The sequence below is a fragment of the Odontesthes bonariensis genome, chromosome 6, assembly GCF_027942865.1.
Source record: "Odontesthes bonariensis isolate fOdoBon6 chromosome 6, fOdoBon6.hap1, whole genome shotgun sequence".
NCBI lineage: Eukaryota > Metazoa > Chordata > Actinopteri > Atheriniformes > Atherinopsidae > Odontesthes > Odontesthes bonariensis.
Genome location: NC_134511.1, coordinates 18,696,622 through 18,714,316, shown reverse-complemented (window position 1 = coordinate 18,714,316; position 17,695 = coordinate 18,696,622). Strand labels below are relative to the sequence as shown.

General features: G+C 41.2%; 1 protein-coding gene across 2 annotated transcripts in view; it reads left to right on the top strand.

Annotated features, from left to right (window-relative positions):
• The first annotated feature begins 715 nt into the window (after positions 1–715).
• Positions 716–17,695, top strand: part of dock8 (dedicator of cytokinesis 8) — a 54,058-nt gene continuing 37,078 nt past the window's right edge. Inside the window, exons 1-5 of one of the 2 annotated variants that reach the window (XM_075467746.1) lie at positions 716–922; positions 9,957–10,056; positions 14,945–15,120; positions 15,517–15,588; positions 16,533–16,641. In XM_075467746.1, coding sequence (XP_075323861.1) covers positions 870–922; positions 9,957–10,056; positions 14,945–15,120; positions 15,517–15,588; positions 16,533–16,641 — 510 coding nt within the window. In that variant the 5' untranslated portion in view covers positions 716–869. Of the gene's footprint in view, positions 923–9,956; positions 10,057–11,776; positions 12,061–14,944; positions 15,121–15,516; positions 15,589–16,532; positions 16,642–17,695 lie in introns of those variants that run through there. The other variant, XM_075467747.1, reaches the window with a different exon arrangement.

Below are 17,695 nucleotides of genomic sequence, written 5' to 3'. Positions count from 1 at the left end.
ATGACAAAGATCAACCACAAGGTGGCAGCAGAAATCACTCATTGCATTTAGTTTGAGCTATCAAAACCAGCCTTATAAAAAAAAAAAAAAAAAACACCAGACCACCCTTTGTGAAAAACAGACAATAATCAGACAATGTCTGGTATGATGTAGAAAGTATAAAGTCCTTACAAATGGAGTGATATTAACTATGATGGTTCTCAGTTCATCATGTGGTGCAGACTCTGAAAAGGGGTTCTTCATTCTGAAGTATTTGCATTGATGGACAAGTTACTACAGCCTGACAGGTTTTTTTTTAAAGGAGAAAAAAGAGCGGTAGGCTTTCTTCTCATGTGGTCTCACCCTTGACAAACAAGAAAACGTAGTTAAAGAATTGATCAAATACGCGTCCAACCACGAGTGAAATCACTAAAATCTTAAAGTAACAGCGGACTCATAAAGAGCGTTTCGTTTTCACCTTGACAGAAAGCAGTTTCTCTCTCCTTAAACGTTTCCTTAACAACGAGCAGGTTTTTGAAAACACTCCAACAAACAGACACACGGTGAGAGAGGAGTGACTGTCTGTCAGCGTTCATCTCTGCAGCGAGGGAGCGCACGTGCCCCATCCAGCTTGTACCGTCCTCCCCTCCCGCCCTCGCGCCGCTGGTGTCTGCCTCCTCCTCTCTCTCGCACTCCCTTGACGGGATGCCTCAAAGTAAATGCGGAAGTTTACACCCAGGACAGCTGCTGCTGCCACAGCCAAGATGAGCGTTGGCGTGACAGTTTGAGCAGTAGCTGAGTGAAGCAGCGGTGCGTCGGTGACAGCGAGGCTGCGAGACCGCGCGGAAACACCAGAGACACCGCAGCTGGACTGGACTTCAGACTCTCCCATGGCTTCTCTGAGCAGCGCAGATCGACGGGCTTTCGCTCTGAAGATCAACAGGTAAAAACCTCCGATGGGAAGTTCTGGTTGTGTTTGATCCATCAGGTTAAGTTGAACAGTGAATGTAAACTCGTGGGTGCCACCTCAGAGGCACCGGAGGGAGCCCCTTCTTGACTATTTGGATGGGATCCCAATGTGGAGCAGGCAGCCACATGTCATGAATGTTCATACTGCAGGTTGATTCACACTGCCCCGGAAAAAGGCAGCCCGAGGGGTAATAATCATCCAACTTTTCTTCAACTTTTTCTGGAAGTGCTCTCCAGAATTACCACAGTTCTGATCATAGTGACAGCCATGTGCTCAATCCTTAGCATACATTTATAGTCAGGATTTAGGCAGCACGCCTAACTTTGTGCTGTACTCTGACAGTTCTTGCACAAATGCAGTTTTCATTTCCTCTTCTTGACCATTCTAAATCTAGCGTCTAATGTGATCATTTCCTGTTGTATGAAAGGTCTGAGAAGCCCATAGAGCTGGTGTAAAGGAGCAGGGATGTGGTCATAGTTCCTGCTGTGACACTGACCAGGTGTGGAGGAAGTGTGTACATGGAAGCCTATTGTGTGCTATGCCTTCTCTGTTGCACAAGTCATCAAACAAAAACACTCTTGTGCCTATTTTGATTAGGCCTGCTGGCAGATCATGCCTCAGTAGAACTCCTGTAAAGCAGGTCAAAATGGATGCTTTAAACATTTTGTGTGCACTGGAGTTCATTCACATTGTGAAAGTGGATAAGAGGATAAGGCCAAGTGGGGGCACAAAGATTATTTTTGGTCAATCATAGACTATATATTTTGAAGTTGTTTGAATACTCTTTCCTCCAGTCATCTGTCAACCGCCAGTGTGCTACACTCTTGTTTTTAATAGCCAGGAGAAATAATGGCTGTCTGTTTTTGTGCTGTGCTGTGCAGAGCTGAGCTCAGCTCAGCTGCTGAGAGATGTGAGGGATCTTGGGTCGCAGCCTAAATTCAGTGATGAGACAGCAGAGGAGCTGGCCGGATGATGTGGTACAGCACTATAGACTGGTGTTGTGTGTTTCATAGTGTAAGACCCAAAAAAACCCATTTCTGTGGGTTTTACTGAGTAAAAATGATCAGTCCACGTTTGACATTATATTTTCATATTGATTAAGAAGGTATATTTATTGATACACAAGATAACCATTTGAACGCAACATAACCTCAGACTCTGTGTTATTATAATGGCTCTCAGAAGCGCAGAGTTGATTGCAATTGAGTTGTAAAAATAGGGGGGCATTCCAGTGAAGGAATTAATGATGTGGCTTAAAAAAGGTGAATCTATCAGAGGGGATCTATAAGCTGTGAATTTCCCCAGGACATTACATTACATTACATTACATTACATTACGGTCATTTAGCAGACGCTTTTATCCAAAGCGGCTTACAATAAGTGTGTTATTTACCACATCGGTAGGCAAAAGGAGAAGATAGTCTAGAGACAAACGCATGTTTTTGGCGATCATGAATTGATTTTCACAGAGGGCAGTTAGTCAAAATCGCTGTCCAAAGCGTAGGCATACGTGATTCCTTGTCGGCAGTCGAAAGGGGACTTCATGACCAGAACTTCTGAGGATTCAGCATGGAATGCCAGCTCTTGGTAAGCCTCAATGAATAGAGGCCAGGATAGAGCAGTTCACAAATATGACTAAAGGAATCTGTAAGACTTCCAAACCAAAGGATCTATGAACTGCTGAAACAAATACCCTCCAAAATTGCAAATGAAATGAAAAAGAGGAAAAAAGGATTAGCGCTTGAGCTAAAGCCACTTTGTCTGTCATTCTGCGGCACTGCTTCCAGAAACAACAGGATTACTGCAGAGCAGTTTGTGTACTCAGATTTATTCAAAACCTTTGATAATCCAGCAACCCTTCTCCAAAGCAGTCACCCTACCTCAAGGCATCCTACACTTTCAGTCCGGATTGTATATGTTTATTACAAAGTTAACTTGCGACTTAAGGTGTGTGTGTGCGTGAGTCAAAAAAGCTGCCAAGGAGCAACTTAGACACTCGCGTTAACAAAAGCAAGAAAATCACAAGCTGCTGGAGGGACACAAGTCACGAGTCTAAACTCCAGCCTGCAGGACACAGTAAATTGATATAATTATTGTTTACATCTCATACTGATAGAAACCATACACGTAGACTTGTTTTCATTGTACATATCAGTTTTAAATCTTTGTTGATGCACCCCCTAAATATTCTATAGTCCCTTGAGCACTTCCTCCCTCAACATATCTATCAGGATGGAGTGTGAAGGAAATCCTGCAAACTGAGGACACTCACTGGTTTCACTTCGCTTTTTTTCTAATGCCAGTTTATAAATCAGGAAATGTGTGTTTCTTTATAAGCGCGTGAAAAGAGGAATGGAAAGAAGTGTCAGATAAGTGCAAAAATCCTAACGTATATGGTACAATGGCACAGTGCTGCGCTTTGGTGAACAGGCTCAAGGTAGTTAAACACTTGATAAACTACAGTCGAACTTGGTGCGATTTAAAAGCATATGGGAACAGGTGTGAGGACAGCTGTGGATATGGGGCCTCTGTCTTTCAATCCTCTGAAGTGGGGAGGGGCTCTGGATTGAGTTTCATCTGATTTCCCCTGGGTTTTAAGCTGATGTCATCTGTTCACCCTCATGTCTGTTGGTGGGCCACTGAGTTACGAGGTTTGTGAGGTGTGAAAAGACACAACTTCCTAAAACTTTAAAATGCACAAGTCAGTCTGGAGGGGAATCATTCGAAGCCTGCTGCAACTTTTGCCTAAAATCTCTTTCGGCCACTTTGTCTTGCTTGGAGCCGCCTGTGACCCGTCCCACCAAATGACTGCTGTGTTTGTGCGTGCCTCCCTTCGACAGGAAACTGAGTCGTGATGGTGCTGATAGCAGTAAGACCCATTAAGTCTGGAGACACATGATAGTGTGAGACACACAGTGGGGACATCCCTTTGGTCTGCTTTTCACTTTTTATGTATACCATGCAGCTTTCTGTTTTCCTGTGTTCTCTCTGAGCCTCAGATCAGGAGGGAAAGACTTGCCTTCTGGAACGAGAGGGTTTTTCAATTTAAAGTAGCCAGCCACCTCTGGTAGAATGGATTTATAAGGATGATAGAGAGAGTAGTATGCCTGGTGGGACTCGTGTCACGAAGAGCTAATATAGATAATCTTGTTTACAGCTACAAAATTGGCTAATCTGGGTTACCGATTAAGAGATGTAACCTTGAGAAGCAGTTATATTTTAGTGTCTGAAACAGACTTAGCTTGAGAAATAATATGGGAAATGATGCCAGAAATGTTGACAAGAGCACACAGCAAGTGCAGGCCTGCCATGTATGGTGTGACATAATTAAATGGGCCTCTCTTTATAAGGAGGGATGATTAAGTGTTTAAACCCCAGAACCCTCGCTGAGATTTCTTACTGTAGAGACTTCCCAAGACGCTTCAGAAAAATCGTCTCTTGTTCAGGTAGATAATTTAGGGACATCTCTTCTGGCATGATCTAATGAAAATATAATATCACAGGATCATGTAACACCTGCTTATGTCTAATTTTCAAATCAAATTACTCTCTGCAGCTTGAAGTCTAACTGCATCGGTGACAGATTAAGGACATGTCTGACATGTGATAAATATTTCACCCCCAAAGCTGCTTTTAATAAAAGGGATTTCATTCTGATTAATGATAAAACACTTCTTTTTTTTTTTTTTTTTTTTTACAAAGGATGATTTCATTATCACAATGTGACAGTGAAAATGAGATTGGGGATTATGAGAATATCAGATCCACTGATGCATGAAGGGAATCATTAATGTATTCCAGAGTGTTACAGAGACGCCTGGCTATTCTGTCATATTATTATGAACACGTTTGTTGTTCAATAATGTCTGAAATAATCATGTGAAAAATAATTAAAGCGTACAGTGATTAATTACTCTACTAAGGAGTGTTCTGTCACATGATATTTAGTAATGACAGTATTGGCTGTGCATGGTATGACTCTTGGCTTATTTCATCTACAAACAATGGAATGGTGGTGCTGAAAAATATCAGTTCCTGTCAGTGTTTCTAATCCTTTGCTCTGCTTTTGAATTTTTGTTTTTATCCTTTTATTTCAGTATTCAGTATTTCTGTCAGTAGTAATTCGGGCTTCATGTGGGCTCTGTTGGAGCAGCAGCTTTAAAAGCACCATCCTCATCAACAACGATTATCTATTCTAATTAAATCTCACGACAAAAAGGTTAAGAAAACCGAACTGGCAATTACTGTCGTTAGACTCTGCATTCAGCAGGAAGAAGGCTTTCTTAACAGCAGTTCAAAGGTTACTTCCCGAATAGAGGATTGATTTTCTGTCATTTAACCTGAAGTCGTGGCCTTGACCCATCGGTTCGTTTATGTGCACACAACACAAGCGGTCAGGTTACTGAGAGATATAACCACGCCAAGTCATTGTGAATTCACTTTGTTTTATTTTTTTTCACATTTTACAACATAGTCGCCATTTGCTTCACAGTCTTGCAATGTCATCCAACTCCTTTGGGTGTCGCAAGGCAGGGCTTTGGTTATTAAAGATGCAGAGAAAATGTCTCAACTCAAACTCAACAGCTGTGGATTAGAGGTGATTGTGTAGTATCTTATCTGAAAATCCCAGCTGGAGTATACAGCTGAAACTGGAATACACCGATTAGCCAGAATATTAAGCCCACTACAAATGATGTGAATAGGCTAACACTGCAAATGTTGTTACAATGCAATGTTCTATCGTTGTACTCCAAGTATCCATTAGACTTCAGAGTGGTGCGTTTATGTCGTCATCAGAGGGTAACTAATGCAGAAACTTGTTGTGATCTTATTGACAAGTCACATCAAATACCCCTCTCTGTTGATCGACTGCAACACTTGCTCCATACAGACACTATGATGGGAACCAGAAGGCATCTGCATGGGTTAAAGCTGCAGTCTGCAACTCTTTTTCAAGCATAATGCCTGGAACTGTCCGGGGATTCTGAAAGTAGTACATTAAATACCCCAATACAAAAAAAAAAGAGTTCTCTGGGTCCCCTATATGTCCCGCTAGGTCCCTCCAAAGCTAGCAGGTTCGTTTACAAAATTGCAGTCCGGACCGGTAAAAGGTAACCAATCAGGTTTACGAGCTGGGCTCTGCTGCCTGTCAATCACCGATTGTGCACCCGCGATACAAGGTAGGCTCGTCCCCACGCTTATTTATCTGGACTATTGAACTTCATTACGGGCTAGTCTACTTACTGTGTCTTCCATGATCGCAAATGACAGGTGAGGTGATGAATGAGGAGTCGTGTAGGCGCATCTGGCGTGCACGTCTACGTGCACGAGTTCTCATGTGTTTTGAAGGGGCGGGACAGGAAGTTGAATAACTTTTTATTTTTCGGTTAAAAAATAAGCATTTCTTGCATTTTGCGACTACGGAGTTCACCGTTTTCAACTTCAAGCGTTCTGATAGATCATGTAAACTCTTAAAATGCCAAAAAGTAGGACTTTACGTATGACAACAACAAATCTTGCAGACTGCAGCTTTAAAGTGTCCATAGTTGCCACTGCTTGTGACACGGTGCTGTTCTGCAGGCATAATGTCTTATCATGTTCACTACCAGTGCAGCTGCTTCCAGCTGTGTACCCTAACGAGCCATAACACGGAAACCACTGACAACAGGTAAAGTGACAAATGCCTCTCATCATGATATGAAACAGTATTTTAAAAGAGAAAAACCTGCATCCAGGAATTCACTTGGATGTTACTTCGACAGTATTTTTGCAGACTCGGCACACCTCCCTTACCGTATGGCAGCAGCGCTGCACTATAGTAGCAGCTTACCCAAGTAGCACAGCTGTTACCTCCATGAAAACCTACTTCTGAGGGACCCAAAGAACATGATGAAGAATCTGAAATGTTCACCCAACCTCCACGCTTCCCAGATACCAGCCCGATGAGATCTGACGCCACCTGTGGGATGCAAGCCCAATCTTTGAAAACTCAGTCATCGGTATAGAATTTAATTTAATCTGTTCTCTTGTATTTTTACTGTAGGAAGACATCATCCAGTTAAAAAAGGACAAGGGCAAAGTTTGTGCATCTTGGTGAAGACTCACTGTTACTATTCTCATAGAGATCTCAGACCTGAAGTTTTGTGTCCTGATGTAACTCAAAAACCCCAAAAGCTGATTTTTCTTTTTTAGACTCAAGTGGTCAAATTGAACAAACTGCTTTTTTTTTTTCTTTTTTATATTTACATCAGGGCCAGTCCCAGTTGAAGAAAGGCTGTACTCTGAAATCGCTCTGTTCTTACTGTCTCGACTCCACCATTGCTCCTGTGTCCTCTCAGCTAAAAGCTGTATACATATTGTTGACCATTAGATGTTTGCTCCTTTGAAGTCTTGACTCGGGTTGATCCCATTCAGAATTCATCAGGTTTCCAGGACTATTGTCTTTGTGGTTTCGGCTAAAAGTAATAATCAAGCCACCAGTTTCTGTTAGGCTCGTGACACACATTGCATTTGGTGCAATTTTGCTAAATGACTGAAATCCAGAGCTCTGTTTTTAACCTCCTGACAAGGGCTTTGGTTTTATATAACAAAAGATGCCGAGACAGAAGCACGCTGAAGAGAGAGACAGATGTTGTCTGCTGTGACAAGCCGTTTGTCTGCTCGTGGTAAAATAATGTCAGCTCAGCTCTGCTGGCAAGAGCTGATTACTGTTTTAGTTGCCTGGTCTTTTTATAGATAGTCCCCTAATGTGTGTCATTGTATGCAACTTAACAGTCCCCCCTGTGTACGTGGGGGAAATTGTGCATGTATACATTTGGCTCTTATTAGTGACAGAGTGGCCAAGAGCTCAGTTTATATATAGGGGAGGGCTTGTTTCTTCAGAAAGTCACGGTATGAGAATGTTTAACACTTTGTAAAAATGTCTGCAAATCGAATGATCCGCCTGTGGGCCGAAAATGGCATTGTTTGCTAAGATGACAGAGCTAGCTTGGCAGGGATGGAAGCTGGCAAGATAAAGCAGCAACCTAACAGCAGCCCATTCTCATTCAAAAGAGAAACTAGATTGACCAATGAGGGGCCATGCAGAGCTCTGCTGTCAGTTACACTTCTACAGATAACAGGGAGGAGCATCATTGTACCTTGTATTGACTTTATGTTCTCTGGAGCTTTAGCCTGTCAGCTGCAGCCTCGATAATCTCCGCAGGCTTATGCGATTTAACATATTTCATTAGCATTAGCAGCATAAGAAGAGACTTTAGTTTGTTGGTATGGAGATACAAGATGGGGTGTAAATGTGAGATTCCTTCGCAATGACTGTCCACTTTGTCTTTGTGCAAGGCACTGACATTCAGCACCAGTAAAGCTGTTCATTGCCCAACTAGATTGCGGATGTGCCGCACAGCCCTCAGGTGTGCTCGTGTTGTACTGTATGTGTGTGTGAGTAGGGTTAAACTTTCAAGGTTAAAGGAAACTTTTGCATGAGTGGGAATTGCACAACGGTGGTTGTTGCATGTGGTAAGACTAAAAGTTGGAAACGTGACTGTGGTGGATCATTATTGAAAGCACAACAAATGAGTGTGCTGCGATATGTCTCAGTCGATTGTTTTTTCACGTCAGCGCTCCTTTTGACCTTCGACTTTCAGTTCTTGTTTTGATTTTTTTTCTTTTCTTTTTCCCCTGCTTACCTTTTAACTTTTTTTTTTTTTTCCTAATGGCAGTAGAGCAGCTATGTGTTTGAATAAAATGAGGCTGCACTGTTGGACTTTGCTCTTTGTGGACATTCGTAAACACCTCTCTCAGTAATGCCATGAATGTATCTGGAATTTACTCACTGTACTGACTCTGCATGTTATGATTGATAGGAGGTGGTGAAAGTGATGCAAACTGCACGACCAAAGTAGGTTGTGGCCAGCTTCAGCACGGCCACGTAAGCAGTCTGAAACCCATGCATTTCAACCCTTTAGGCTTCATTTACGGCCTTTTAAAGCCCTTTAATACCTTATTCTGGAAAACAAATGTACACGAAAACCTTTTTATTTCTCAGCCTCGGAAAAAAATGTGATGAACAAGAAATTAAACCTTTTGGGAGGTTAAACCTTTAGCTCGTATTGTGCTCGTATTTGTCGATTGTAGACATTACCATAAAGCTGCCCTACAGATTTTGCAAGCTATGTGACTGTTCAGCTTCAGTGGTTTGGGCATGCTGCCATTCCTCCTTTCTGTCATTGTTTATTGCTTTATGATGATAATTAGTAACATTGATGTCGTAACAATTCCCGTGAGGACTTGATCGACCCATGAGATTGACCACAGGGGAAGCAGACAGCATTGTGACAGATTTACTTCAGTCTTTGGCCGTCAACTCGTCGCTGTGCGGAAATATCACAACAAACAGTTATTGACACTCGCACACGCTAACACACTAAAGCATGAGTATACACACAAAACTGTCCCTTTGTCGTTGAGCTAAAGCAAATAAGGACTTGTTTTGCAGACTTTGGTGGGGCTCTAATGATGCGGTAGATTAATTACAAAGAAATAGACGGCGGACTTGTTCTGAGAAGGAATGTGTCCAGCAAATTGGGGCGCTGTCTCTGTTCATGTCATGTTCTCTAGCTACAGGCGAGCACACACAATTTCTCACACAAACAATATCTACCCAGCACGTCTGAATACTACTTCATTCTTATGTCATGTTGATTTCCTGCATGGTCTGACCCCTAAATAAGGACACCATATTTATTCCACTGCTTGTATGGGTGCCAGCAAAGCTTTTCATGGCCAGCAGAGATGCGCTTTTGTCGAGGGTGAACAATAGTTTGAATAGAATTACCATGGCCGCCTGATTCAAAATAATGCAAGTTGAAACAATTGGTGTTGGGTCTGTTATGAAGATGCGCTACGTCCATGTTAGGTTGTGTGTAAATGCCTGTGTCTAAATATTCTGTTATTCACTGCATCCTGAACTCAAAACCTTACAAGTCTGTATTTCCAATGTTTGTTTCAGGCACTCCTCTGCCGAGATCAGACGGCACTTCAGTGGGAGCAATGGCTCTTATCACAGCCGAACCAACTCCATTGCTTCGGCCTCAGCCTGCCTCACAGTGGTGAGTTGCCTTCTGTATAAGAATACCTTGATGTTTGGTTTTAAGACATTTTTAACCAGCATGAAATTGCCAAGTCATCCTAGGCTGTGTGTTGCTCTGATGAATGTGCAGCTACCTATGAGCTAACCAGTAGCTGCAGGCAGGTTTCAGAGAGAAACAATTGCAGCATTACACCTTTTTTTTATTTTTAATTAGTATATCCCTTTATTTTGTTATGTCATTTATAACATGTGAAGTCCGAGGATCAACTGACTAAATTGAATGCTGCTTGTCTATAATCCTTCTTAACTTAATGTTATGCTTCTTCGGTTGAAAAAAAAGAACACAGGGTGACAGAGAAGGTGTGCAGAGATGTTTCCTCTCATGCAGCTCTCACACAGCTTTGGTGTTTGGGCTTACACTACTAGGGGGTTATAAGCATATCATCCTCACATCCGCTTTACCGTCATTAACCTAGAGAATGTCTGACTCAAAGAATAATCTTCAGGACTAGACACTGCTCTAAGTCCCCGACAATTTGGAGAAAACACAAGGAAATGCTTCTGCAAAGCTGTGTGTGTCTTTGCATAAGATTTGTGTTTTTTTTTTAGGATGTTTCTTTGTTCCCTTTACAGTATGTGAGAGTATTGTTGAGAGTATACATGCTTAATGCCTTACAGTGGTTTGGAACAGTCGGTTCCTTAGTGTCTGCAGCAGGTAGATTGTCATTATTGCAGGTTGTTTTCTTACCTCTTCAGTTGAGGCCTCTCAGACAGTTAGAGTGATTCCTCCTCTCTTAAGCGAGCAGACGGAATGATGCGCAGTAATCCTTTACAGGGATTTTCTCTCCCACTACACTGCACGAGTCGTTCTATGAAACCCTCTAAACCTTTGTCCTAGCTTTGTATATTCCACTTTACACTCTTCCTGCTTTTTTGCTAAATCTGTTTCATACCCCATGTCTCATACTCTCTGTCGACCTACATTTCTACCACCTAAAGATTTCTGAAGCTCTTCGATGCTAAGTCTCCTGACATATCTGTTTGTTGCATGACTTAGCTGAAGCCCCTTTGTAGTGTCCCTGTAATGATCCCAAAGCTTGTAAGCTGACAGGGTTGGACTAGCAGTGCATGGACCATCCATGCCACCGTAGCTTGTGGCATCCGGCACTGTAAACCTCTAACCTGCTTGTGAAATGGGTCAGAGCCTTGGCTACTTGCAGGCACTAGCTGGGGCGTGCTTACCTTGCGGCTTATTGGGGCAAATCTTTAAAAGACCGGATTTGGGATGCAGGAGAGGGCTTTAAATACCATAATCTCTGAGATGGTAGTTTCCCATTATTCAGCAGTCATGTCTAGCACAGGGATGATGAGGGATGTTTGTTGCCGCAGTTGGGATACAGATGGGCATGACTGTAACCTTCCCAGCTCTTTTTCTATGGTTAATATTTGTGCCTGCAGTTCGGACTGTTGCCTTATTAGTGTTATTTATAGGTTTGCTGCAAATATTGACAGATTAAAAGGAAGAGCTACATGCACTTTGGTGCTTGTTTGCAGTGCTGCTATTTATGTGTGCATTAGCAGCATGATTGTATGCGTCAGTGTCTGTATTTTTCTGTTCCTGTGTGTTGAAATGCCGGCTGATGGAGGGAGGCCTTGTTGACGTCACTTCCTTTCATTTCTTGTGGTTTCTCTCTTGAAGCTGTAAAACTCGAGGCTTCAGTTCACCGTCCAATCATTTTGTGTGTTCAGACTTTTGGGCTCAATTTAAAACTTTTATTCTGAATAGCTTTTAACACCTCTTCCACCTTGAGTTCTGTTGATCATTTCTACTCAGCTCTAGTAGAGTTGCCAGCTTCTAGGAATATGAGCATGATTTTAAAGGGGATCTGTGATTTGGGCTGCGGCTTAGTTTCAGCCAAAAGCATTCAGCGTTAGTTGGTGCACCCTGTAGCGTAGGTTCCCATATCCGGAGTGCGCCATTTTGTGCACTTCCTTTTTATGGTGCACTTCAGTTACCGTCAGGGTAAGTCTACAATATCTGTTTAAGCGCTGCAGTCATTTGAAAACTGACTGAAACTTGAAAATTAGATTATTGACATGCTTGATATCATGTGTCAGGTTGAATTTGGCTTTACTTTGTACGAACGTCGTTTGCATTTAGTTACCTGCCGTGTCTGTTGTCTCTCCTGGCTCATTTTTGCCAGTGCACATTTGAAATAGCACTGTGTTGGTTGAATTATATTGTTTGTGAATGGATTCTTTTGACCTATAAATTTACATCTGGTTTTGAAGTTGAAGTTTTTGCTTTTCAAGAAAGCTTTAGTTTTTTTTCAAATATTGATCCATATGGCCGCACTGAGTTTTGCTTTAAGAAAAGGGTTTCATTGATAGCATGCACATGAAATAATGCAAAAGTATCATTTTTGTTGTCACCATTAAGTACACCAATTTTAAAAACTGAAGGTTTTTACTGGCCCCTCTCAAGACTCCACGGAGCAACAGGCACTGATCAGAAGCATGCATAGATTTGCATACATTTATCTTTTGTTGGGATTTAACTAAACAAGAAAAAGAGGTTGTGCTACAATGATAGTGTGAACTCAGATAAAGAGCCGCACAAACACAGATGCACAGTTGGGCGACGACTGCCACAAATGGGATTTTCTTTTTTGGTTCACACCTCCTGTATGAAAAGAAGGAGTTCCATGTGTGGGTCTGTTATTTAGAAACAATAAGAAGGAACAACTGTATAGTTGTACCAGTCTACTCTGTACTGCTTGAATTGCACGCTCACCATTATTACTAAACCGTGTGATGCAATTTGCTCGACTGTTGAACAGAGAAGAATATGCCTCGGGGTGCATTGATGTGCAAAAACATGTCTGAAGGCAAATGGAATTTGCTCTGCTTTTAAAAGCTGGGTAGAGCAATGACTAATGTTGTGGCTGCAGTTATCTCCACCTCTTCTCTGTGCACAGAGTGTGTGAGTGTGGCTCCTACTCTGCTTTAATTTTACACTACATGCAGTTTATCTCTGTATTCAAGCCTTAAAGGTAGGGTAGGAGATCCTGGATTTTGAGTCCAGCGAAGCTGTATTTTGAAAATACACCGGTAAAAAGTCCCAACCCTTTTCTTCACTTTCCCCCCGAAGGCACGCCTCTAGAGTACATGAACACGCACGAGCACGAAGGTGCACGAGCGCTGTTCTGACAGCAAGCATCGATCGTTGCCGTATTTAGTATTTAGTATATGCTAACTATACGTTTAATAATGCTAGGTGCTAGCCAAGCCTGCTCTAGTTTAGCTTCCTGCCAAGCTTCTGGACGCGTAATTCGTTCACGGAGCAGGTTACACGCACAGGGGGAAGGAGGGGGAGGGAGGAGCAGATTGCAGTTTGATAGACGGCATCAGTATCCAATCATTGTGAACGGTCCGTTCACAATGATTGGATAGTGTTTTTCCTAGATTGTACGTTCTAGAGGCCACTAAAAATTTTCATATTTGTGTCAAAACTTTTAATTAATTGATTGCAATGGGGGTGTGAAGAGTATTTCAAGCAATATGTAAAAAAATGTTCCAGAAAAAGATCCCCTACCCCGCCTTTAACACCTGTTTCTGTACCTGTGTGATACAGCATGCAGGGCTAAAAGTTTAAATGTTCTTCAGAAAATTCTCCAGCGCATGCAGCATTATCGCTCTTATTACTGTGAGCATTTTTAATTCAGATTTTCGGCACGATAGAATGGTGTAAATTTCTTAGCTTTTTTCCATTCCAGCTACAGCCCGCAGTCTGTAATCACATTGGAGATCTGCCCAGTTTGCTGTCACTATTCACAGAAACATCTGCTACATGCAGGTTTCTCTTATACAAGCATAACCAGCCTGGCCACAAAAAAGGGGGATGTGTACTACCTCAGCAGTTGTGCTATTCATTTCTATTCAAATCACGAAAGGCTCATTAACCCCACCTCCTGTATGAATGAGTGTGGATTTTTGTGTTGACAATGATAAGTAATTCGCACTTCCTCAAAGTTAGACATGTGAAAATTTCAGCCCATTTGTACTGTGCATTGAAATTATGAAATACTTCCCTTTGATCTGCTACAGCAGAGTGTAGGATTTTTGAGTCTGTCTAAAAATAGGCTCGCAGAGGAGGAAAGAAGCCTGGGTGTCTGAAACAGGCCAGTTTGTTCCAGTTTCTATTTGTGTGCGCTTGTGTCTTTTGTTCCTAGACAGGTATGAGGTATTAGAAAAAAATTCATGATTCAACATGTTTGGATCCAACTCACTCGCAGTTCCTATTCTTTTTCCTCAAACCTTCCCCGTGCTGTTTAGACTCAAGTAAGGGCAGTTAAAAGTTGCCATTCATTTTTTTTTGTTTTTTTTTATTTTGGATCTTGGGGTCTTCAACAGTCCTAATTTTTGTTTTTAATTATTCCAACTCTGAATCTCATGAGCCATGTCTTTAATTACAGGGTGATAGCACATGAATATCACACTGTGACACTATGTGTCACAAGTGCAATCTACTTTGTTGTTTTTAACCCTCACTACTTATAATTGTACATTTGTACCTCTTTTAGCTGCCTTGCAATCTTTCCTTATGGTAATGTTGCTTATGCTGTCGTATACTCTGTGCATGTAATTCAATGTTACTGCGCCTCAAGGGGAATGTTTTTCAAATTTCATTGGGCATTGGCAATATGGGATTTATATTCCATTCCTCTCTTCTATGCTGACAAATAAATCAAAATTTACATTTATGATCTCTGTTGATTCTCTGCTTTAGTGCTTAGTTTAGATATTTGATTTTTGATGTTTGTTGTAGTGTTTTGTAATGCTTCTCTAAATCCCCCCCACCCCCCCTTCAACCCCTTCAACCCCTTCTTCACCCCTGGATTCTTCAGCCTCAGACGTATGAAGCGGTGGAGCCACTGGACCTGGAAGAGTTCCTGATGTCACAGTTAAGAAGTGGAGACTCGGCTCTGATGCAAGAACTCGGTGACTTTCCCGACGATGACCTCAAAGTGGAGCAGGTGGAGAAGGAGTGTCGCACTATTCGACACTCTGCCCCAGAGGAAGGGTGGGTCAGAGGCCATCTAACATATAACAACAGATAAACTTATAAATGTTGTTTTTAGAGCCAAAGAGATCAACTGATAGGCTAAAGCTGGCAGAAAAACATTGTTTTTTCAGTAATGACTGCAGACTTTCATAGAATTTCTACAATTTCGCAATAATCAGGAAAATTGTGTCAGGATGTAAAGATTTAGTTTGAAGGCCTTTAGTCATTATAAAACTATTCCATCACTGTTTGTAATCTTATTCAGAGCATTCTTGTGTCCTACAATTTGACCATGAGGTACCGATTAAGATATGGAAACAGTTTAAGGTTTTCAGTTGTCTGCAAGTGTCTGCATACATGTCTGCCTGTGTACATATCGTTTTATTGTCCTCTTCCTCATTTCTCTCTTGACAGAGTGGAGTTGGATCAGCATGTAAGAGACTGTGTTAATAGTTACACCCAGCCCTGGCTTGTAGTCTCTAGAAGGTAAACCCTTTAATTCTCATACATTGCAGTGCTCTCTCTATCGTATTTGATACATACAGGGTGCGCAAGTCTTGAAAGTCTTAATAAGTATGGAATTTTGAAGCACTGTTTTCCAGACCTTGAAAAGTCTTGAATTTTGTGTGAAAGTCTTAATAAAGTATGGAAAATAAATGTATGGTAGAATTTTACAGTATGCTCAAAGGCATTGTGAAATGAAAAATAGGAAGGTGGGCTATAAAACTATAATTTTACTAACTGGTCACGTACTGTATTAGCCTAATGGGATGAGATGTGAGTAAAGAGACTGAATTCTACATACATTCATCCATCCATTCATTTTTTTTTTATAGATAGTTTTTGTGACACTTGTTTGATGTGAAATTCATGTACTCGTGATTTTCATGTTTTGAAACGTTTTCATCAGTAAAAGCATAATTTACTGTGAATATTGCATTTGTTCATTGAATACTAGCCTATAAAAATTAACATTTCTAATAAACACAGTTGGTACAATCTCAACCAATGAAGTAGGCAGTAGGCACACAAGTTACAAGTACATAAAGTTAAGGTCTTGGGGAAAAAAAGTGTCAGTTTTAAAAAAGTCTGGAATTTTAATTTGGAAAAAGAGCAAGCACCCTATACATACTTTTCTGAGACCTATTGCATCATCATATGGGCAAAAATTTGCTTACTTTTTTTTTTTTTCAAATATGTTGTTAAATGATCAAATAAAGGCTTCAGATATTTTACTACTATTTCTTGGGTCAGGCACTACAGAGTTAAGCATATACAGTACACGCGTACAATATGTGACTATGTTGCGTTAGATTTCCATTCGAGGTTGTTATTTAAGAGTGACTATAGTGCAGAAGTGTTTAGTCGTAACCATGCAGGTCCTTTGCTGGGTTTACACACTGATCTTTGACCTGTGTGTCTGCATGAAGATGCCAAGGGGACGGTTGGAGCGCATATTCGGAGCGAGCTGGCCTACACAAACTCCTGCAGAAACAAATCTTCGAGTCTGATGTTGAGCCAGAAAACAACGACAAACCGGTAAGGAGCATAAATCTACTGTCACTGTATTCATTTCTCAATAGTTTTGAATAAACTAACCTCTAAATATTCACTATGAGTACCTTTTACTTCTTCAAATCTGTGTCTTTTAAGAGCTTCATTTGCCTTACTTGTTTTGCTGATTTATCAGTGCTGATGGGATGTTTTACAAACAGTTGAAGTTGGAGGAATTTGTGACCGATGGCTGCACAGTCTCCACCAGTCGCAGTCGGACTCGGATCACAGTCTTGCGTTGAGACTCCAAACAATAAGCCAAGCTAATGTCATTGCGAGTGAAGTTGTTCCAGTTCATTGAACCTTTCACCAAACTGTCATGCTTTGCAACAAAGCATAACCGGACAGCAGCTTCATATTTAAAACAACAAAATACATGGTTACTCTGCGTTATTAATACATTTGCACTTTCCAAACACAAATTTCTCTACGTGCATTTACACATGTGCTAGATACGCCAGAAAAAAATGATGTCTTGAAAAAATAAATGGCAAAACAGATACTCGGCACAGACATGATGCCCGGTAATAATACCTGCGTTTAGCTTGCGTCGGATAATCCTCCTCATGAGTCTGTGTTTATGTTCAAGTGTACATGGCTATTATGTGTGTTTGTTTTCTGTTTTTCCAGTTCTTTCAACTGACTTGACATGGTATCTTTACAGATTTTTTTTTTTTTACAGATGTAAAGCTGCTCACACCCTGTAGCATAACAGCCATCCTAACCTTTCCTCCGCATATAGTAAATTAATGTAACTAAGTCTTCATGTTTACTTACGCACACAAAGTTTTCACATCAAGTTTGGTTTGACATTGTGCACCTAAGATCATTTACATTGAAATTAAAGTTTACGAGACTGCTTTACTGTTTATTTCCAAGTTATGATAAGACATTTTTGATGGGCTTGACTGAAGATAACTGCTACTCTGCTAAAAGCTGCTCGCTGATTAGGCTAAAGATTTGTAATTTCCAACAGTGTTGGAGGAGGATGGACAGTCATTGGACTCCAAACTGTTGTATTGGCCATTAAAATTCATCA